Source organism: Cebus imitator, unplaced genomic scaffold (assembly GCF_001604975.1).
Source record: "Cebus imitator isolate Cc_AM_T3 unplaced genomic scaffold, Cebus_imitator-1.0 Scaffold17, whole genome shotgun sequence".
NCBI lineage: Eukaryota > Metazoa > Chordata > Mammalia > Primates > Cebidae > Cebus > Cebus imitator.
Window position 1 is genome coordinate 3505120 of NW_016107332.1, and position 23970 is coordinate 3529089.

Consider the following 23970-nt stretch of genomic DNA (forward strand, 5'->3'; position numbering starts at 1 on the left):
AAAAAAAAAAAGAATTGTCTATTTCTCTCTTCTATTTTGTAACTTTTTGTTCGTATCTTTTGGGGCTCCATTGTTTAGTGTATAATGTTTGTAATTGTTACATATTCCTGATGAATTGACCCTTTCATAATTTCGTAATTTATCTCTTGTAACAGTGTTTGACTTAAGGTCTATTTTGTCTGGTATTAGTATAGCCAGTTTAGCTCTTTTTGGTTGTTATTTGCACATAATATCTTTTCCATCTTTTATTTCTTTGGACCTAAAGGGAGCCTCTTTAGACACCACATAGTTGAATCATAATTTTTAAAAAATTGATTCTGCCAATTTCTGTCTTTTGATAACAGAATTTAATCCACTTTCATTTAAAGTAATTGCTGATAAGAAAGGGCTTACTCTTCTATTTGCTATTTGTTTATTGCATGTCTTTTAACTGTTTTGTTTCTCATTTTCACCATTACTGACCTTTTTTGTGTTTAGTTGATTTTTTTGTAGTCATCTCTTTTGGTTCCCTTTTTATATTTCCTTCTGTATATATATTTTTAGATATTTTCTTTTTGGGTACTATGAAGATTACAATTGTAATTACATTTGTGATTACAATAGTAATTACATTTATAATAATCTAGTTTGAATTGATAACAACTTAGCTTCAAGAGCATACAAAACTCTGTTCCTATACTGCTCCATTCCCTCTTTTATGTCATTATTGTCATATGTTACATCTTTATATATTGTGCACTGCTAACATAGATTTATAATAATTTTATACAGTTGTCTTTAACTCATGTGGGAAAGAAAAAGAAGAGATACAAACCAAAATAATATAATACTGGCTTTTATATTTACCTGTGTAGTTACCTTTATTGAGGTTATTTCTTCATATTACTTCAAGTAACTGCCAAGTGTCCTTTCACTTCAGTATGTAGGGTTCTCTGACTTGTACTGCATTTCTTTATTTTAATTTAATTTCATTTTAGAGATGATCTCGTTCTGTTGCCCAGGTTTGAATCAAGTGGTGTAGTCAGAGCTCACTGCAGCTTTGAACTCCTGAGCTCCAGTGATTCTCCCACCTCAGCCTCCTGAGTAACTGAGACTACAGATACACGCCACCACATATCACTAATCTTGTTTTTTATAGAGATGGACTCTTGCTGTGCTTTCCAGGCTAGTCTTCAACCCCTGGGCTCAAGCAGTCCTCCTGCCTCATTCCCCTAAAGTGCTGGGGATTATAGGCAATGAGCCACCACATCTAGTCATTTGTAGTGCATTTCTTGTAGGTCTATTAGCAGCGATCTCCTTCAGCTTCTATTTATCTGTGAAATTCTTCATTTCTCCTTCATTTCTGAAGGATAGTTTTGCCATATATAGAATTCTCAGTTGACAGTTTTTTACTTTCAACAAATAAAATTGTCATCTTACTCCCTTCTGACCTCCACCGTTTCTGATGAGAAAGCTGCTGCTAATCTTATGGAGAATTTCATGACTATGTTGTTTTCAAGACTTTCTTTATCTTTGGTTTTGACAATTGGTGTTGAGATTCACTTAGGGTGGTTGGCAAAATGTTACAGAAAATATTTAGGGAAAGCTATAGATTATATAGATTATGGTCTCAAACCTTTTGGAAGGCAGAAAGGTTTTATTAAGTTAGGGAGAAGATAGAGACGAGGCTTTCCCAGTTAAATCTGTTTACCCCACATCCCTTTGTCTCCTGTTTACTCATGTAAGTAAGACTTTGTGCCGGATGGCTCTCTCAGTGGGAGATCAAAGGGGAATTACCTGTTAAAAGTGTTTACTCTGAGCAGTGGCTTGTAGTTCTCCTTGAAGAGGTCCTTTACATTCCTTGTTAGTTGTATTCCTAGGTATTTTATTCACACGCATTCCTATACACCAACAACAGACTTAAAGAGAGCCAAATCAAGAACAAACTGCCATTCACAATTGCTACAAAGAGAATAAAGACAGAGATTTCCTTCAATGCAACAGGAGAGACAGAGAGGAGAGAGGGGAGAGAGGGGAGAGATGGGAAAGGGGAGAGGAGAGAGAGGGAGAGAGAGAGAGAGAGTGCAAAAAATCAAAACCTCTCCCAGTCTTTGCAGATTGTTTCTATCCTGGGCACTTATGCAGGCCATTTGCAACTCTACCTTAGCCTTCACCTCACACTTGCACTGAACCAAGACATCCTCCAGAGGTGCAAGCTCAGAGTCTTCTGAGGCCTTTCTGAACACGTGTCCTGCCCTGAGCGTGTATGTTGCTTCCTAAACTCTCCAATACATACAGGCACTTTTGAATGACCTAATTTCCCATAGGATCTCTCTCTGTTTTTCCCCATGCTTTGGTGTTCTGTTGTGTGCCTCCACTGTAATCCTTTGCCCCAGACAGCTGAGATTGTTCATTAATCTTATAAGGCCTGTGCTTTGTAATACTAAAGCTTTTCTTCTCTGAGTTCTGAGTTAGGTGAAACCAAGACAAGTGCCCAGGGTCTGTCCTTCAGGTAGGTCTTAGGATAGAAAAGACAAACACAATTCTTTTTGAATAAGGTCTTCTCTCTTCTTTCCAGTGCTAGGGAACAGGCCCCTCCCTGAGTGAGAAATGTACACAGCTATTCTTCAAGACCAATGCCAAATCAGGGAGAGTATGGGGCAAGGACACAAAGGACACACACACAAAATGCCACAAAGCTTTTCTACCATTTTTAGTTGCCTGTTCCTTCATTCAACATTTGCTTAGGTGCTATAAACCTTTGACTGTTTTCCAGAGTTCTAAAAAAACCTGGATCTGACAGCTTCTCTTTGGTTTTTGTGGAAGTGGATTTTTTGTTTTCGTGGATCTGCCTACTCTTGTCATTTCCACTGCCATCACTTGCACTGCACACCCTCCCGTGTGCCACCCTTCCTTTCCAGGATGTTGTCATTCTGCTTAACATTACCCTAGTTCTTTCTCTCTAAAATGCCAAGCTTATATGCATGAGTTTGTAATAAAATTTTAGGGTAAAATAAAATTTAAGGTATCAATTGCGGATTATGTCACAGCACAATTATAGTATGTAATTATGCTGACTGAAACATTTGGCTTCTGTTTTATTTATTTATTTTTGAGACAGGATCTTGCTCTGTCACCCAGACTGGATTACAGTGGGATGATGACAGCTCCCTGCAGCCTCAAACTCCTGGGCTCACGCAATCCTCTTGCCTCAGCCTTCCAAAGTACTGGGATTACATGTGTGAACCCCTAGACTCAGCCAGCTTCCTTGTTCTTGAACATCCTTTGGTTACTCTTACTATCAGAAGGTCCCAGCAGCCACTCCCAGTGCTGTGGGTTTCTTTTTCATCTTTTCTGAATCGCCGAGTTTCCTTGTCTGAGTAGGTTCAGTAAAACCGCTTTTCTTATTTTACTATTCAGAACGACTTCATTCTATCTCACTGCCATCTATCCCAGTCATTGATATCATCTACCTTTGCATCAGTCCCTCAGGAGGTTCTGATTAAACAACAAAAAATAAGGAAGGAGATACTTTTTATCCCTCAGGCAGAAATCTACCTCCAGCTCTTAAAAATTTATCCCAGCTGCACATACTTCATTTAGTTTTGAAAATTTAGATTTGTTTTAAAACTATATGAACACTAATTGTACTATCTGTAAGAGTAACCATTTAAAATGGTTACTTCTCAGCAAGCAGAAATTAAAAATTCCACTTTCTTTGATAAACAAATATTTTAAGTTCTGAAATTTTCATGAATTTGAGATTAACCCTTTTTTAAATGCTGTTTCTTAAAGCATTGAAGGCAACTTTGTTTTTGGAAGACTTCAATAAAAGAAAGAGGCTCTTTTCAGGAATGGAAAAGGGAGCTGAAATATTTCTTATTTTCAAAAAAGTAATTTTTCTAATTATAAAGTAATATATATTAATTTTAAATAAAAAAAGAAAAAGTTTGAATTCTGAAATTCAGAAACGTATAAAATAGTATCACCAGTAATCTTATTAGTCAATGGTAGCAATGATTAACTATTTGATACATGTACTGCAAGATCTTTTAGTCATATATATAAGTAGGTATAAGTATGCATTTATGTATGTATGCATATTACACACATACGCCTGTGTTTTTCTTCAATAAAAACAAAATTGTAGTAAGGACTTCATTTCAATAAACATGTCATTTCAATAGCTACATACTAGTTCAATTTTGGATATACAATAACTTAACCAGTGTCTTATTTTTATTTTGAGACAGAGTCTCCCTCTGTCACCAGGCTGGAGTGCAGTGGCACGATCTCGGCTCACTGTAACTTCTGCCTCCCGGGTTCAAGCAATACTCCTGCCTCGGTCTCCCAAGTAGCTGGGACTACAGGCGCATACCACCAGGCCCAGCTATTTTTTACTTTTTGTATTTTTAGTAGAAACGGGGTTTCACCATGTTGACCAGGATGGTCTCAATCTCTGGACCTCATGATCCGCCTGCCTCGGCCTCCCAAAGTGCTGGGACTATAGGCGTGAGCCGCCGCTCCTGGCCTCCAGTGTCTTATTAATAAGCATTTAGTTATTTCCATTTGTTCTCATTACAAACATTGCAATGATGATGCCAACTATTTTAGAAGTTACAAAAATCTTAAACTGTGTTTTCTTAAGTATTTCTTTAAATATTTTCTTCTACAAGCTGGCATTAAGACAAGATACTTTTGGATTGCCACCAAAGTTGGCAATCATCAGTAAGTATCTAAAATGTTTTAAACATGTTTCACCTTAATAGCCAACACTCTAACTTCACTATGACATGTCATTTCAGTTTCGAGTATCTTTGTACTCCACAAAGCCTTCATTATGATCAAATTGATCCATTTATCTTGAGGGGCCTTGTACTTTGTTGCTTTCCTACGGTAGCACTTGCTGCTTTTCCTGGCTGGAAAAGCTGGAAATCATTCCTCTTTCTCACCACTGATCACATGTAATCCAGAATTAAAGGTTCAGCTCAAATCCTACTTGATCCATAATCTCTTCATGACCTCTCAGCATGAAGTGATTTGTCCTCTCATTAAAGTCTTTTACTACATATTTGTATCACTTTTGGCAATTAAATGTATGCTGTCTTGTAACTTGTACTTTTGTGTTTTCAGATGTTTTAAATTTGCTTATTATTTCCCCTTTCTATAATTATAGAGTATACTAAAAGGCTGTTGAAGGAAGAGATCTTTCTAGCACTGTATCTTATACACAGGAGGCACGTGGTAAATATTTTTGATTTACTACACAGTAAATCACAGCCTTGTATTAGTAAAACTCTTGTGCAGTTCAATGTCTCTGCATATATAAACATAAAAAGAACTATTTTTAAAAAACTCTTTTATCAAGATACTAACATAAAACATTTGTGCTGACTATAGAGTGGCATTGTTGGTAACTGAACTATGTCATATTTAAGTCAAAATTATATATTTAAAATTATTTTCTATATTCTTACAACTTTAAACTATTAATTAAATCATTTGCATAAATATTGATTTACTTACCTGGCAAAAACTTAAGTGGAAGCATAAAAATAACAGAAAAACATGAAGAAGCATGTTGGAGGTGTTCGGGGTCTCTGTCTCTGCTGAGAACTCTTTTCCAGCCCAGATATTCTTTTGAAATTTAATTTTTAACCTCTGAAAAAATATTTCAAAAGAACAAGCCTCCTGAAGAGCTTTGTACTTTTGAACTCTGAAAGAAAGTGGCTGAAATCCAGAGATTTACCGTAACTGAAACCAAAAACTGGCCCTCCCAGTAAAGAGCTGAGCAAGGTGACCAATAGGAATTCGTTTTCACCAGAAGAGACTGATTTTCCCCCACCCTGTTAATGAGCAATGCCTCCATTCTGTATTCTGGGGAAGACAGACATTATACTGGAAGCAGATTTTTAATTTTTTTTGTAAAATAAAAATATAATTTTTTAAACTTAAGGTTGAAGACTAGTAGACAGTAAGACTAAAAGTAGATCATAGTGAAGGATATGTAAAATACATTAAAAACTCTCAGAAACCAGCTTCTTTACCATGCATTTGTTGTGCTGTGATCAAATTTTATTTTTGGAGTACAAGAAATTTTAAAAACAAGTATTCTTGAACCAGTATCAACTATCATGCAGGATTCATCTGTTTATGAAATAAATCTGTGATAGCAGCAATGCTGATACAGTTTGGGTTCATCAGAAGCAGAAACTTGAGACAGAGTGAGCATGGGGTAAAAGTGTTTGTTAGGGATCAACACCTGTGCAAGGAAGGGAGGGGAAGCAGGCGTAAGCCAAGGGAGAAGTTGAACTGGAGTGTGATCTGTCACTGTGTCCCTGGGTTCAGTATAAATGGCTGAGCTGTTATATTCTGTCTGGCTCAGTCCCCTACTATATGTTGCCCAGGAAGGGCATACACTTAGGTGAGGTAGTTTTCTGTAGCTGACGCAGACACGGAAGGATCTGACACTTATGTACTATCAGGAGGAGGTATCTTGAACTCCTGACCTCAGGTGATCCACCCACCTCGGCCTCCTAAAGTGCTAGGATTACAGGCGTGAGCCACCGCGCCCGGCCCTAAGAGGAGGTGTCTTCTGACTATATTCTTTACAGCCAGGAGCCAGGTGGCAAGACCCTCCTTGACATGGGATCTGGGAAACTCATCTCTGTGTCTTTCAGAGTGCATACTTGCACCTTTTAGATCAATGTTCCATATGTACTCTAAGAGCGGCTCCTTAAAATTTTCAGTGGGCCTCTTTTCTTGAGAGAAAACTTAGAAGAGGGAGTTAATGGAAAAAACTACAGCTCCTACCTTTGCAGTTGATCTTGGGGCTCACCCTCGGCCCCCCTCCTACCCATTTTAGGTTCCCTTTACCCTGACCTCCCACCTCTGCTGGTCTCAGTGACTTACTGGATGACACGATCCACAATCTCTTTTAGGAATGGTGTGAACTACTGGTTACCTTTTACTTCTTAGGCAAAAGTTGCTATTTGTATCCCTACTGTCACAAGACGCAGGCCGGACATGGTGGCTCACTCCTGTAATCCCAGCACTTTGGGAGGCCAAAGCAGGAGGATTGCTTGAGGCCAGGAGTTTGAGACGAGCCTGAGCAATACAAGGAGAGGTTGATGCTGCGGTTAGCCATGACTGCACCACTGCACTCCAGCCTGAGTGACAAAAAGAGATCCTCTCTTAAAAAGGAAACCCCCCAAAAAAGATACCCCAGTAGGTTATGTGGGTTGCACACATCTTTCTCACTGCCCATATCGTAGTAACAGCAGCCCTACTTCCTAGGAATGAGGAGGGTCAATTACCCCTGTGGATTATGACTCTTTTTCTTTCTTGCTGGTCCCTAGACACAAAGAACTCAGTGTACACCAGGCAACAGCTCTAGTTTATAATTCCATGGGATTCTTGCTGTGCCCGTGGTGAAAGTATAGTCCTTTGGAGACCAAGACCAGGAACACTGCAGAGTCTACAGTTGTGGAGACAAGATGCACAAAGCCTCCGATTGGTCAATGGGAGTGATGGTAAGTATGGTCATTCTTGCCTTTATTCCTTGGTTCCCAGACCCATGTATTCTTCCTATTGGGAATACGATGCTATATGAAGGTCTTTGACTGAATGTATATACTGCTTCCTGGAGTACAGCACCCCATTCTCACAGTTTTTCATTTAACTGGTACCTTGGCTCTGCCCATTCCAACATTCTATCAGTCCACCAGCTTCTGAGTGGTGTGGTATGTGATATGACCAGGGTAATGCATGGTCACAGGCCCAGTCCTGGGTCTGCTTTGCTGGAAAGTGGGCACAAAGATCCCATCCTTGTCTGGCAGGATGTGATCTTCGCTAGAGGATTAAGCATTCTATAATTCTCTGGATTATGGTGCTAACGGAGGCTCTGCAGGCAGGAAAGCCACACCCATACCTCAAATATATGTTTATTCCTGTAAGAATGGACCACTGACCCTTCAAAGAGTGAAGAAATCAGATGTCGTTAATTTGCCATTAAGTGACTTGTTGGTCTCCTCCATGAATTGTGCCATCTTGTGGGCGCAGTATTAGTGTTAGCTGCTGTTAGGTTGGGTATTTGTTAATGATGGAGGCTAGATAAGCTTTGTTGAGCCAAAATGGCCGAGCCACTTTGTTGGTTATTTTGGGCCTTTTCTCTGGTGGATGCTTTCTGGTAGGCATTAACATGTGATATAAAGATTTTTATACTTCATGCCCACTCCTATATGTACGTGTATCCATTCTAGGTTCCCTTCACTCTGACCTCCCACCTCTGCTGGTCTCAGTGACATACTCAATGACATGACCCACAATCTCTTTCAGGAACAAAGTTGCTGTTTGTATCCCAGAACTTTTTGCTCTTGATTTTTGAATATTTTCATTTCAAGAACAAAAGATGATCAGGAAATCACTATTGCCTGTGATTCCATATAAAGTCTAATCTCAGGCCACCTCTTTTCCACAGAAAGTGCATGATCAGGTGTGCCACCTGCAGTTCTGCCCACTGGGAGGACTTTCTCTCACCACTGTCTTTCAAAACCACTCCAAAGTGTGGCTGTAATGCAGTCCCTATTTTTAGCTTGTACCTATATACTGAGCCAATCCATCTGCAAACAAGTGACCTTTCCTCTCTTTCTTCAGCTGGTCATACCAGATTCCCCAGAGAGTTACAGGTGTGAGCTGAGGAAGGGGCATGAGTGCAACTGTTTGGCTGCTGGGGACAGGGGGCAGTCTGGGCTACCTGCTACCTGCTTATGCACATTGCTCATACCTCTGGTCCTGTTGTGTTTGGCTCTGGATGTCACACTTCTATCTTACAATACATTTTTGCTAGGCTTGCTCGACCTTACACTTTGCAGGTCCATTTGGACTCAGATCATAATGGGCAGTTCTGGCCATATGGTGATGTAGTGTCCTATGATTCATTATTCTACATTTATCAGGAACCAGTAATACACAAATTGGTTTTCAAAAGGTATACCATTCTCTGCTGCAGGTGGCATGGCCTTGCTCCAGAGCCCTGAGGTCCTATTTTGTGGTTCTCTCACAGGATCCTCCTCAAACACCACACAGCATTTTTCCCCCATCAATGAGACTTCTGATGCCATAGAGTCTGCTAGACCATTGCAGAAGCCTTTTCTGCTTTGGCAGCTGGAGCAGTATTCCCTAGTACAGAATATTTGTCCCCAGAGTCCAAAAAGCCTCATCAGGTTTTGTGCTTCCTTCTTTGTTAAAGGAAGTACGAGATACAATAATTTGTCTTTTACATTAGAGAGGATGTTCTAGCAGGTTCCTAAACACTGGTTTCCTAAAAATTTTACTAATGTTTCAGGCTTTATCTCCTACCCTCTGGAGCACGTGTTTATCAAAGTACTTAGCATGCTCATCTCCTCTAATCACGGTAATGCTATCAGTGGAAAAACAACCAGAATGTCTTACGGGAAATCCAGATGATCCAGATCTCTGCATATTACATTATGTCAGGAGGTGGCAGATAAGGCCTGGGGAAAATGTTAAGTGTATATGTTGCCCATTCCATGTGAGTGAGAACCGTTTCTGATCCTTTCTCGTTAAAATATCCCCTCTCTCTTGCACCTACTCCAGCCACATAATGTGTGTTTCCATTTGCCTTCCGCTATGGTTATAAGTTTCCTGAGGCCTCCCCAGAACCTGAGCAGATGACAGCATCATGCTTTCTGTACAGCCTGTGGAATCATGAGCCATTTAAACCTATTTTCTTTATAAATTATCCAATCTCAGATATTTCTTGATAGCAGTGCAAGAATGAACTAATACAGCAGTTAACAAAAAGAAAATGTAAACTGCTCATGAGGACTGATTTCATTCAGTTTAAGTCTCTTTCCTCCTATGATCGTAATGAAAATAAATATAAAAGTAATTCCATTGCACCACTGAAAAATGAGGAAGGATTCATTAATAGGATATAAACAGTGAAGAATTACTAGTATCATGTATTACTAGTATTATGTATTCTAGTAAGAATACATATAGCAGACAGGAAAAGATTAACTGCAAAACTTAAAGGAGTTTAAGAAGTGTCAAATTCATGTAAGTGACTAGTTGGTTTCCTTGATGAATTGTGCCATCTTGTGGGTGCAGTATTAGTGTCCGCTGCTGTCAGGTTGGGTATAAGAAAGACCACAGAATAAATAGAAACAGTAGAATCTGAGAGAAGTGATGGACTCAGTAATTAACAAATAAAAGGAAGAACATTTGAGCCAGTGCCCCGCACAGGGGCAGTTGAGCATTTATCCCATGCTAAAGGCTATAGTAATGCTCTCTATAGCATATGTTCTAACCCAGAACTCCTTGAGTAGACACTGAGGCAGAAGCAGAGAAGCATTCTAGATGACACTAGCTTCCACGAAGTTGAGGGAGTCTCTGCACTTAAGAGGCAAGCCACAGGCAAAGAGGCCTCGTATCCCACCATTCTCCTGCACAGTCATTGAAGGCAGAGCTCTATTATCAGAATACGCAAAAACAAAATGTACAACACAACAAAAAGACCAACCTCACTTATGAATATAGATGCAAAAATTATAAACAAAATATTAGCAAACTGATACAAACAAAATCTTAAGTAGTACTCAGTAGTCTTACTGTTAATAATAATACTTATTTGACTATATATATATATATATATATATACACACAACATATATATACGGAGGCTAAGGCAAACAATTATGCTAATGTCATAAGAATTTCAGGGCAAGACAGACACAAGTTTAAATTCAAAGAAACAGAAGCTCTGTAGTCTTAACTTTGAATTGGAAATATCACTGTGAACCACGATTCTTTTCTTTTTCTACAAATAATTACCTTCTAGTTGTCCATTGTACTGATAGGGCCTAGAAGTCCTAACAATCCAGAGCAATGAGCCAGATTGTCTTCTCTACATACCATTTTCCACTTAAAAAACCAAGGCTCTTTGGAGAATGAGCTGATTACATGTCTGGGGCTTAAAATGTAAAAGAAATATTTTGTACCAGAAAGCAAGAAAGACATCAAAGGCTAGTTGGTGGTATTAAAAGACTAGAAGGGGCTCTTACAAGCCAAAGATGAAATATTTTAAGCATTATAAGGAACAATGAGAGGAAAAAATTGAAATAAAAATATTAAAAAAGGAAATTTCTTTATTTCAGTTAATAGTTGCAAAATAAATGATAGAATTATCATATTACTATTTTGCAATACCTTATGAGTCCATTGATGATCACCAACAGCTGCTAAAACCATTAGGTGAAATGCTAGCAGGGAACTAATAGGTCAATGAGGCTGAAAACACGGATCCCACTGATTAATCTCATTCCCAGAGAGTGACAACCAGGCATTATGTGCCTCCCCATGGGACGTCTGGAAGTATTCTTGCAGAAGAAAAAAAAAGAACCTGAACACAATCAAGTCTCTAGGTCTTATTATCAATTAACTAATAGTTTATGGGAAATACAGAGGATAGAAAAACAATGTATACCTCCATGAGGATGTAATCAGTGAGAAAGTGGGGAATTATACATGACAAAAGACTCAGTTTTTTCAACAAATAAAAGCCATGGGCGGAAAAAACAAAACAGGGAGAGGAAATTGACACAGAATAAAAGAGACTTAAGAGATACATCAATAAAATACAATGTATGGCCCTTGTTTGGATCTCAATTTGATTGATCCACTTATTTAAAGACATTTAAAAACCTGGGAAAATTTCACGTGGACTAGATTATTTGCTAATACTAAGAAAATATTATTATTATTTTTGAGATGGAGTCTCGCTCTGTCGCCCAGGCTGGAGTGCAATGGTGAAATCTTGGCTCACTGCAACCTCTGCCTCCTGGGTTCAAGTGATTCTCCTGCCTTAGCCTCCCAAGTAGCTGGGACTACAGTCGCCCACCACCAGGCCAGCTAAGTTTTGTATTTTTAGTAGAGACGGGGTGGTTTCACCATGTTTGCCAGACTGTTTGAACTCCTGACCTCAGGTGATCCACCTGCCTCAGCCTTCCAAGGTGCTGGGATTACAGGCGTGAGCCACCGTGCCCGGCCTGATTTGTGCTTCTACAAGTTTCGGATTTCTGAGAAAGAAGAGCATTTGACATTTATAGGAAAGTAATAAACATTTTTGACATACTTTTAAATTTCTTGTTCAAGCAAGTTTTTTCTTATTGAGTAGTTATGAAGAGCAAAGACAGCATCTCATTTCAGTTCAAAATGAAATCCGTGTGTGACAATCTTAAGTCAAACTCAGAATTGAGCAGATACACAGCAAAAGACAAGCAAAAATTTCACACTAAATATGTAATTTTCATTTTTTTCTTTCAAAAATAATACTTTTATGCATATATAGACCCATAAAAGATCGACATTCATTAAAATCAAATTGCAACATTTACTAAATTAAAACAAAAAGAAAAAGTGAAGTTTCCTCTCTCACTTGTTTTTTGTTTGTTTTCAGACCAAGTCTTGCTCTGTTGTCCAGGATGGAGTGCAGTGGCGGATCTTGGCTCGCTGTAACCTCCGCTTCCCGGGTTCAAGCGATTATGCTGCCTCAGCCTCCTGAGTAGCTGCGATAAAAGGCGTGCACCACCATGCCCGGCTAATTTTTGTATTTTTAGTAGGGGCGCGGGGTTTCACCGTGTTGGCCAGGCTGGTCTCGAACTCCTGGCCTCAAGTGATCCAGCCGCCCCAGCCTCCCTAAGTGCTGGGATTACAGGCGTGAGCCACCGCGCCCTGCCTACAAAGGTATTTTAAAATCCCATTTACAATAACGCTGTCAATTAGATAGGTACCAAGTTCCACCCTCTTCTAAACACGAGGTAGTCAACTATGTCAAATATCAAGGTAAGGTCTCAGAGGGCTTGGGTATAAAAGACTCCAACCAAATTTAATAAATCGAAGGTCACTACCTTTATTTGAGAGAGAAGCTCTGGAGAATGTGGGGGAAGCTGATGTCAAATATAAAGGGCTTACAGAGAGAAGAGGGAGAGGAGCTTCGAGCACAGAGTGGTTCACAGACTGTCGGTGCTTAAAATATACTTGAATGAATACCTGGTACAAAGATAAAAAAGATGGTTTGGTTTTCTATAAGACAGGATAAAAAATTAAATAAACACACGCATTGCTTTTCTTCCTCTAATTAGTGAGACCACAGAACAAAAGAACAGGCACAGTTCAACCCACAATTGTGCGAAAATCAATAGGTGGAGAAGAAACAATAAACTCAGATAAACGCTTCCGCCGGCTGTGACAGCTTCTGACGCAGCGAGACCCACTGAACAGAGAGCGGCTCAGAAACCTTAGAGACCCGTCTGCACAGTTGCTGAAGTTAGCAACAAACTGGTGAGCACGGTTGGCGACAATTTCGTGAGAAGCAAGTGCGCCCCGCTAGTCAGCACGGACTTTAAGAACCAACCTTGTTCCTGCAAGGTGCTTTCCTTCCGGCAGTCAGCGCTGGAACCAAACTGGAACCCGCCCCGCCCCTGGGAGAGAGGGCGGATCTCTAACGCCAACTGTCTCCAAGAGCAACATTGCCGCAGCACTTCCGGGACGTCGTCCTGCAAAGGACGCCGCTATTATACGTCACTTCTGCTGCTCTACTGTAGGCACGTTGACTTCATGGTTGTAAATTAGTGGTTAAGGTTCGATATTATTGCCACTTTTCCAGCGCTGAAAACTGTTTTGGAACCAAGTGTCGCTGATTCAGCGGGTGACTGGCTTTTTTTTTTTTTTTTTTTGGCAAGCCAGTTATTCGAGTTTCTGTTTTTTAAAAAAAAACTCTGGCGGTACGGTAGCCGAGGAGGTTCTAGTGCGGCGGAAGTACCCAGCGGGTGGGTGTGTGCGCGCGCAAGATCAGGGCCAGAGGTGCACGTGGCGCCGGTGAGTTGCCGCAGAAGCCGGAGGATCTGAAAATGCTGGACGCGGAACCCAGCTGCCGGAGGGAGGGAGGAAGAAAGGGAATACGGTGCGGAGACCTTGCTGTCTGTGGGTGGAGGAGGTACTGATCCTGGGGCAGCCAGGCTGGTGTGTGGTCGGTCGGCGCTCCCGAGACCATAGGGAAGTAAACTCTTCACCCTAAATGTTGGTCACTGGCGGTCTGACCGTGGGTGACGTGACAGGGCTACTATTGTCCCCTTCTGACTGCGGCTCCAAGAGGTTGCAGTGTACTCAGAGGCTACAGTGATCAGAATATAACTGCTCATTTTTTTTCACTAGGGAGTAGAGAGAATGTCTTTTCGAGGCGGAGGTCGTGGAGGCTTTAATCGGGGTGGTGGAGGTGGCGGCTTCAACCGTGGCAGCAGCAGCAACCACTTCCGAGGTGGAGGCGGTGGTGGAGGCGGCGGCAATTTCAGAGGCGGCGGCAGGGGAGGATTTGGACGAGGGGGTGGCCGCGGAGGCTTTAACAAAGGCCAAGACCAAGGACCTCCAGAACGTGTAGTCTGTATGTAGTCTTCAACATTTAGCCTATTTGAAGGAGTTGGGGTGGGTTGTGGGTTTGTGTTATTAGTCAGCAAGTTTGGGATACACAAGCCTGTGTGGAAAATGATGTAAACTGACGTATAATCGTACAGTAACGTGTAAAGGTGGGGATGGGGAGATGAAGAATACTTCATCTGTATTCACAGTATATCTGAAGTATACTGTGGGATACTTAAAATGCATCATGGAGGTGGAACTTGAGGGTTGACAGGAAGATATTAAAGACAGCAAATGAGTACTTATCCCTAATACACATGAGAAAACTGTGATTCAGAGTTAAATTTTTTTGCTAGGGTCATAACGGTTAGTGATAAGTAATCAGTTAGTGATACAGCTGAAATACATGCTGGGTGCGGTGGCTTACGCCTGTAATCCCAACTTTGGGAAGCTGAGGTGGGAGGATCGCTTCAAGCCAGGAGTTAGAGACCCTGTCTGTACAGAAAAGAAAGAAATACAAAGTCAAGTATCCTGAGTCCACAGCCCATGCTTTCGTTACTACTCAAAAGTAGGTAAGTGAGAAAAAAATTTGCTTGAGAGGGAACTGCCAGAGAGGAAGTTGAGAAAAAGACCCATTTAGGGCAGTTTTAGAGTAATTAACAATGAGATTGGAATGGAAGTCACAGAAAGTAAAGCCTACTACATTAAAGGTGAGAGAGGATAAACAGTGTCTAATTAAGGAGGATTTGAAAGGAGCAGTGTCTAAAATAAAAGGTCCCAGCCCAGAAGCTGTTGCACCAGTCCGCACGTGAGGCATTGAGAGCCTGATTCAGGATGGTGACAGTGAGGAAAAAGAGGAAGGGTTAGATAGGAGAGATTTCAAAGGAAACAGAATCAGTAGAACTTAGCTAATGCTGGCAATAAAAAGTTACAGGTTTTGAGCTTGGGCGATAGGAATGGAGAGTTGGTTTTGCAGGAATGTGGTAAGTATGTAAGTTTAAGTGATAGTCTAGTTAGAAATAAAGGTAGTTATTTTGAGATTCCAGATGTCCTTGAAAAAAATGTATCATTGTTAAAGAGTTGGTAGTGGGAATGCGAAAGTTTAAAGGCAAGAGAACAAAAACGAACAAAGGCTGATTCAGTTGGGGGTTGAAGACAAGGAAGAACCAGGAGAATGAAGCAGAGTTTTGAATCAGATAATACGTTATAATAAGATAACTATTTAGGTTGAATGGTCTCAGTGTGCCAGGCACTATTCTAAGCACTTAACATTTGTTATTCCATTTAGTCCTTACAATACTCTTTTAGGTGTAGATATACATGATATGTTATTGGTGCATACTAAAGATGAGACACTGAATTAGAGAGAGTGGGTGACTTCTCTTAGGTCACAGAGCTAGTGTGTTGTGGAGTCTGTATACCAGCCCAGGAAGTCCACACTCTTAATGACTGTGGCCTTCTGCCTCACAGGAGAGCAGTTATGGTGAAATGCCCGGTAGCCAAGAAGGAAGCTTCCAGAAATTGGTCAGTATCATTTGAAATAGTTCTATGTTTTAACATTTTCTTGTCCTATTTCAGTATTAGGAGAGTTCCTGCATCCCTGTGAAGATGACATAGTTTGTAAATGTACCACAGATGAAAATAAAGTGCCTTATTTCAATGCTCCTGTTTACTTAGAAAACAAAGAACAAATTGGAAAAGTGGATGAAATATTTGGACAACTTAGAGATTTTGTATCCTTTTTAATTGGAAGACTGAATAATATTCAAAGGTTACTATTTGTATTTTTCTGAGGCAGTTAAGTATAAATTAAACTTGTTGTTTTATTTAATTAGACAGGATTGCTACATATTGGACCATGAAGGAGAATCAAGGGGAGAATGTTCATCCATAGATATTAAAATGACAGACCCTAGAAAGGTGATTTTTTTGGGGGGAAAGTTGTAGAAATGATGGCCATTTGGCTAAGTCCTACAGGATTACGTTGGTCGATTTGAATATAGTGGTGCCACTGGAAATATAGAATTAGAAGTTGTTTGGTGCCCCCACTACTGTGGAAACTCTTCTCTCCTCTTCCTCTTTCTCTTTTTTTGAGATAGAGACTTACTCTGTTGCCCAGGCTGGAGTGCAGTGGCACGATCTAAGCTCACTGCAACTTCTGTCTCCTGGATTTGAGCAATTCTCATACCTCAGTTTTTCAAGTAGCGGGGATTACAGGTGAGTACCACCTTGCCCAGCTAATTTTTGTATTTTTAGTAGAGATGGGGTTTTACCATGTTGGCCAGGCTGGTCTTAAACTCCTGGCCTCAAGTGATTGACCTGCCTTAGCCTTCTAACGTACTGGGTTTGCAGGCATGAGCCACCATGCCCAGCCCCCTGGAAACTCATTTTTTATTTTTCCTATATATGTCCATGTATTCTAACCTTGTTTTTGAAATTATACATAAATTCATAAGGTTCAATATTATCTTTCATCTTAATTGCTAATTTGTTCCTTAATGAAAGTCATAGTATTTTTCAGTTAAATTGTCAGAAAATATGAAGGCTTCATCCTTTAAAAAACTACAGAAGGTAAGTCATACTTACGATACTTGGGATCCTTGGTTTTATAAGGGAATGACCTATCTTAGGAAAGTACTACTTAGGGCACGTGAGACTTCCCCAGTATATCACCAGTAAAGCTCTTAAACTGAAATGTTCTGTGCTGTAAATATTGAACATACTGATCTTTAAAAGTAATTTATTTGATACAACCTTTTGGAAAGCAGAAATTGCAGATTTTGCTCATATTACCAAGATCTGTAACTGCTATAGTAAGAGTTTTTTGTTTATGTAAAACTCATTGAAAAATTTTCATGACCAAACACTCTAGGTAAAATCTTAAGTTATTTGAGAGAACGTAGGTACTGAATGATTTCCCAAGAAATCAATAACATATGCTGTGAAAGAAAACTACAGGTTGCCATGAGAAACTGTAGTGCCACCAACTTTAGTCTGTAGTGTTTCCTGAAAAAGTGAGCTTGAAGCTTAGGCCTGATTGTTGACTAGAAGTGATTTCCACACCTGGTTGCATGTCAGAGTTATCTTGGGGAGCTTTTAAGAATATGTACTTCTAGTTTCCACTTGAGGAAATTTGACCTAGGAGCTCTTAAGTAGGGTCCAGGATTCAGTTGTAAAAAGGAAAAGCACCTGGATAATTTTGATGTAGGTAGGGAAATACTTGAGAGCTGCTGAGCTAGTCAAAGAGAAAGAGGAAAGTACATTCCAAGTAGAGAAAAGAGTACATGCAGTCTCTGAGACAGCAAGCAACTGAAAAAAGGCAGACGTATAGATTGGGAATGAAACATTTAGGAGAGGTTGGGAAAGTTGTGAATTAAGACCAGAGAGGTAGGAGGGGGGTTGATTAACTTAAGCCTTCAGGTCATAGGAAAGAGTTTAGACTTTAGTTTCAATTGTGTTTTGCTTTTTTTCTTGAGACGGAGTTTCACTCTTGTTGCCCAGGCTGGAGTGTGACAGCATGATCTCGGCTCACCGTAACTTCTGCCTCGCAGGTTCAAGTGATTCTCCTATCTCAGCCTCCTGAGTAGCTGGGACTACAGGCATGTACCACCATGCCCAGCTAATTTTGTATTTTTAGTAGAGATGGGGTTTCTCCATGTTGGTCAGGCTAGTCTTGAACTCCCAACCTCAGTTGATCCTCCTGCCTTGGCCTCCCAGAGTGCTGGGATTACAGGTGTAAGCCACCATTCCTGGCCATGTTTTATTTTTGAATAATGGGATAATACAGTTAGTTGTATGCTTCAGAAGAACACTGGGAAGATAAAAAAGCACCTTGGGAAGAGGTCACTATTGTGTGAGGGGACAGGTAGGAGGCCATAATAGTTGTTCTAACTATAAAAAGTGGGTGGATTTATGAAAGGTACAGGAAGTAGAATCAATAGGATGGAAATTGAAGAAGTAAAAAATATCACCATCTTTCAGATGTCTGATGTCAACATCTTTGTGGGTGATGGTACTGTTTAATGAAATGGGCAACAATGCAGAAGAGGGGTGTTGGGGAAAGATGATGAGTTCGGTTTTGGACATAGTGAGGTGAAGGTACTTGTGAGACAGTCAAATGGTTAGGAGTTTAAAGGAAGAGTCTAGACTGGAGATAGAATTGGGAATTTGTTAAGTATACAGACAGTACATGAAACAGTGTAGGAAGAAAGAATGAGAGGAAAAGAGCACCTACGAAGAGTTTTGGGACACCTCCTAAAGCTAAATGTCTCTTAGTGGAAACTCAGTTAGTGGAAATTGCCAGTTTAAAAAAAAAAAAGGCAAACCACGAGCCTGTCATAAAAGTGGTATCACAAGAATTGAAAGAGTGTTTCCAGGAGGGACTGCTCGACTATGGCAAAATGCTGCAAAGTGTTCATTGGAAGACAGCCACGTAGACATCAGGGAGTCATGGAGCTGGTGCAGTGGTGGGCTCAGGAGTCAGAATGAAATGGGAAATGAGAAGGAGACAATAGCTTATTGTTAGCTTATGGCTGCTAGTTGTGGAAACCTTGGCAAGTACTCACAGGAAATTGCTTCAGGTGTGCCTGGTGCTGTTGAGCCCAGAAAGAAACAATGCTAAGGATTCCCATTTTGTGACCTGAAAAAAAAATTGCTGGTAATAGCCACTTAAATTGATCAGAATCCCTCTCCCTTTTCTCAGAATTATTTATTTGAGGGCCTATTATTTAGTTTTTTCGGTTTTCATTTTTTAACTACAGATATTAACTTGAGTGCATTCTACCTCTCCCAGTTTCAACACCGCTATGTTGGGATTCAGCCCTCCTTACCCAACCTGCGTTATAATGAAGTCTGTAGACCAGTGCCCTCTACTTGAACTTTCTGCAGTGATGGAAATCCCTGCCCAGTAAAGTAGCTCTTAGCCACATGTAGCTTTTGAGCACCTGAAGTATGGCTCATGTGACTCAGGAACTGAATTTTTAATAGTTAATTAAAATATAAGTAGCCACTTGTGGCTCATGGCTACCACATTGAACGGTGTAGATCTAGACAATATTTTGAGATGATGGGCTATGAAAGGAAGATGAATAATAAGGTGATACCTAGAGAGGGATTCAGATATCTTATTATAAGTAATGTATCAGTTTTGAAATCCTCATGCGTTTTGTGTAGAAGAACTATGATACGATATGCCCTTTACATTTCATTACCTGAGAAATATCCTCTTTAGCCCCAATTATAGGATGGGTATAGTTTCTATATATCCTTCGTTACTTTGTGTGTTCAGAAAATAGTTACCCTTTTGATCCTTAATTAAAGGCTTGAAACAGCTAGTTTGTGAATGCTTTATTTTGAATTTTAATGCTATGTTTTTTATTTTATTTTATTCAGGATAATGCTATGTTTTTAATAGTTTTATTTTTCTTACGGCAGTTCTGTTGAGTGGAAATGTTAAACCTATTTCTAAAGAGAAATGAGATTGAATTGGTCTTGATTTTTTTATATGCATACAATGCTTATTGTGTGCCAAAGTACAAGTGCCTTATATACATCACTTTTGATCATCACACAAACATGTGAGCTAGATATGTATTCTCTACATTTTACAGTTAAAAAAACTAAGGCAAACTCACACAGAAACAGAAAACCAAACACCGCATGTTCTCACTCGTAAGTGGGAGTTGAACAATGAGAACACATGGACACATGGCAGGGAACATCACACACATGTTGGGTGGTGGAGGGCAAGGAGAGGGAGAGCATTAGGACAAATACCCAATGCATGCGGGGCTTAAAACATAGATGACAGGTTGATGAGTGCAGCAAACCACCATGGCACATGTATACCTATGTAACAAGCCTGCACATTCTGCACATGTATCCCAGAACTTAAAATTTAAAAAAAAAAGATAAAAGAAAACTAAGGTAGTAAGAAATTAAGTCCTTACCCAGAGATACATTGTGGAAAGAATTAAATTGCAAAACTGAATCCAGTCAGTTTTGACTCCATCATGTAGCTTCTGAATTATTATACTGTCCCCCAAGTCATCACACTAATTGCTTCTATTATGTTTCCAGTTTTATATAGACCCATATAAGCTGCTGCCACTGCAGAGGTTTTTACCTCGACCTCCTGGTGAGAAAGGACCTCCAAGAGGTGGTGGCAGGGGAGGCCGAGGAGGAGGACGAGGAGGAGGTGGCAGAGGTGGTGGCAGAGGCGGTAAGTTACTTGGGGAAAGTTTCTGATGAGATGTCAAAGTCACAGCTAAATTCATAGAGTACAATTTAGTTTTGTACATAGCAAACCTCCCTTATGGTAAAGCTGCTTTCAAATATTGACAGATTGTCCATAATAATAATGCTTCATTTCAACAACTTAAAAAGAAAAAAAAATCTACTGTAGTATACTTTTGAGGATTTTATTTCTTTGGGTTATTCATGTTTTCTTGGGCATTTTAATAAACCATAAAATCATCTTAATTTTAATACCATTGAGTATAGACTGTATGCTGAAAGCTGGTCATACCTTCTTTTAATTTCTGTGTATATTCTTCTAATCTCAGTGAATCCTTTTGAGATAGATGATACCCTTGTTTTATGAATGAGGGAAATGGAGACTTACAGAAGTTAATTTGCCCTCATCAAACAATTGGCAGACCCAGAATTAAAATGCGTATCTTCTGATGTCATGTCAAGAACTATTACTAATAAATTCATTGCTATGATCTCACTGTTTTGATATATGCCTTTCCCCAAGGTTTTGGCACATTCATCGTTATGGGCAGCTAGGTGATGAGCAGGGCTCTGGGGAGTGGGGCTGCCATGTCCTGTTAGTAGGGGGAGGGCGAGTGATAGGGTACTACTGGGCAGAGCCAAAGTGGAAAGGAAGAGGAGCTGAAAGTTGGGCTTGGACAGCTTTTGTTACTGGATCAGAAAAAGAGAAGGAACGATTCACTTTTGCGTCTCTCAATTTAATCATCATTTCACTCCATAAATGTACTTGTTTGGTTCCATATAGGTAGCAAGGAATATCTTTAAAAAATATCAACATATTTCTCTCCAGTATTTTCAAGGGTACCTTTTTGAGAATTTGATGAATAGAGATTCCCCTATTCTCATTTGAGTATCATTTAACATTTCAAAAAATTCACAACTGTCTTATTTAAAAAAAATCTTACCTATGTAGCTCAATTAACCTTAACTATCGTATTTATTATCGTGCCCCCAGAGCAAAAGCACCCATAGGTGCCACCCTTTGTTCTTAGGATAAAAAGCCTTAGTTCCATCAAACTATCCTTCGTTGAATCAAAAAAGTCTTTTATCATAAGCAAGAGCTAAGGTGATAATCATACATTTAACAAGACTGAATTATACTTTAAAGTAGCAAGGTTTCTAATTTATTGAAATGGAATACTTGTTTAAAAGGGACCTGGGGTTTTAGCCTGTTGCCCAGTTGGTAAACTACCACAGTCCCTCCGTTTTTATCTTCTAAAATTTTTTCCATGATAAAATATGTGAATCTGTATTCATTATAATTATAGTTATTGTATTGATCTTTGAAGGCTTATCAGCGTAAGAGGTTATATAGTTAATAACTGTGTTTATTATTTATATTATTATTTAAATATTTTGCATTATTATTTAATAATTGTTTTTTAGGTGGTTTTAGAGGTGGAAGAGGAGGTGGAGGTGGGGGCTTCCGAGGAGGAAGAGGGGGTGGTGGTTTCAGAGGTGAGTATCTTAAAAAGTCTTTAAATTGCTTGACTTTTAGAATTGATATTAACTGGCATTTTCTGTTTCTGTTTAAGTTTATTTTTCTCTGCCAGCAAGTTTGTAGAACACCATGATGTTCTTTGCTTAGCCTAATTTGTGACTTTATTTTATATCACTTTTTGTTTTGCCTTTTCCTTTCAATTTTTTCACCTAATTCTAATTTGGTTTTGCTTAATTATTAATTTGAAAAATGAAAGTGTAATATGAATGACAGTTAAATTTGGTAAAATATGTTTGCTAAACATTATAGAAACTAATGCTGATTTTAAACTTGAGTTTTAGGTTGTAATACTATTAAAAAATCCATTTTCTGTGTGCTTAATACTTTAATTTTCTCTTAATTAGGGAGAGGACATTAAGTGAAATCGTTGACAGACCTCACCAGTTGACTTCTGCATAAACCTGCGTGATCTGTTTCTACTGTGGATTGCAAACTTGTTTCTTGAGCAAGTCTTGAAGACCTTGGTTGTTTTATGACAATGGATCTAAAATGTCAGCATTATGCCAAGTGTAACAGAATAGTGAATTTTGCTCTAAAAGAGCATGAATAAATCTTTTTAATGTTTTGTATAGTGCCTGGCACTCTGTGGGTGCTTAATAAATGGACAGGAGTTTTCATTTGAAGCATATTTGAATTTTTAAAATAAAGTGTTTATTCCCTTATTTAGAGTGTGTTTATTAAAGAAACCCATTTTTTGAAGTAGAAAGGAACAACTAAAGCTTAAACTCAGTGAATTGCAGATTGAAAAAAGGATTTGTTTACATATATTACTGATCTTTAAAAAAATAGGCTACTGGAGCAGTACTTTAAGATTATTTACAAATTAATACCCCCTTTCAAAACTGTGGCCTTTTACATATGAGAACATAGCTCTGTGTTTCCCTTTTGTGTTTTGATACATAAATCAGTTAAGCTGTTTCTCTAATTGCATTTAATTATTGATTTAAAAATTTTCCATGTTAGCAATGTATTGAAGATGGAGTAGCTCTGTTCAAGTGAAAACTGCAGTTCAAGAAATTTCTAAAGAAAAGGTTAATTTTTCTCAGCCAACATAAATGGAATATTAAAAGTTTTATTGAATGTTATTTCACTTTTACTTTTTTAAAGGGACTCTAAAAGTTTAAGGTGTTATTTACTATACATGAATATCGATTGCATACCACATGTTCAAATTGCTGGGTAAAGATGTTAAAAATGAAATTGGTTTTGGTCACTGTTACTAGTGGAGTGTAAAGAAATGACCATGGTAGCAAGTTACAGTGCCATGATATGGAGCTATTTACCCTGCCATTCATTTTGCACTTCTCAGAAGGAATGATGTTTCTATATCATTTGTTAAATTTTCTATCATGCTTAACCCTTGAATGCTCATTTAAGGAGCATACAGTGTTGCCTATGTCAGTATTTGGAATTTTATCTTTTTTTTTAATTGATGGAATTGTAGCAGGATTAATAAATACATAGGCTAATATATATGATGAGTAAATGTATTGAAAATGACAGTTTTTACAGGAATAGGCAGTTGTGCTTTTACAGCTTAGGATAGATCATTTGATTTAGAATTGTGGTGATGAAATTTTCATGGAGTGTAGGGCCAGAGTTTTTGCTCTTGGTTTGGAAAAGAAGTTAGTGAGCATTAAAGGGTGATGGCATTGTCCCAAGGACAAATAGTGATAGTGCACCATTTCTACAGTTTTTTTTTTAACATTAAAAATAAATCTATAATGGCAATGTTGGATATAATGTGATCAGTAGACAAACCACTTGGAGATTTCACC

The 23970-nt window shown here is 39.1% G+C and overlaps 2 protein-coding genes across 13 annotated transcripts in view; one reads left to right on the top strand and one right to left on the bottom strand.

The window, feature by feature from the left end:
• The window catches only part of CFI (complement factor I), a 62777-nt gene extending 49211 nt beyond the window's left edge, over positions 1-13566 (bottom strand). For 5 of the 8 annotated variants that reach the window (XM_017509593.2, XM_017509605.2, XM_017509578.2 and 2 more), the window contains exon 1: positions 5506-5723. In XM_017509593.2, the coding sequence (XP_017365082.1) occupies positions 5506-5559 (54 nt within the window). In that variant the 5' untranslated portion in view covers positions 5560-5723. Of the gene's footprint in view, positions 1-5505; positions 5807-13417 lie in introns of those variants that run through there. The other 3 variants (XM_037731868.1, XM_017509614.1, XM_017509621.2) reach the window with 3 other exon arrangements.
• Positions 13567-13578: 12 nt separating this feature from the next.
• The window catches only part of GAR1 (GAR1 ribonucleoprotein), a 31556-nt gene continuing 21164 nt past the window's right edge, over positions 13579-23970 (top strand). For 2 of the 5 annotated variants that reach the window (XM_017509631.2, XM_017509649.2), the window contains exons 1-6: positions 13888-14082; positions 14218-14443; positions 15997-16151; positions 16930-16989; positions 20497-20638; positions 22078-22149. In XM_017509631.2, the coding sequence (XP_017365120.1) occupies positions 14230-14443; positions 15997-16151; positions 16930-16989; positions 20497-20638; positions 22078-22149 (643 nt within the window). In that variant the 5' untranslated portion in view covers positions 13888-14082; positions 14218-14229. Of the gene's footprint in view, positions 14083-14217; positions 14444-15996; positions 16152-16929; positions 16990-20496; positions 20639-22077; positions 22150-22536; positions 22855-23970 lie in introns of those variants that run through there. The other 3 variants (XM_017509663.2, XM_017509640.2, XM_037731877.1) reach the window with 3 other exon arrangements.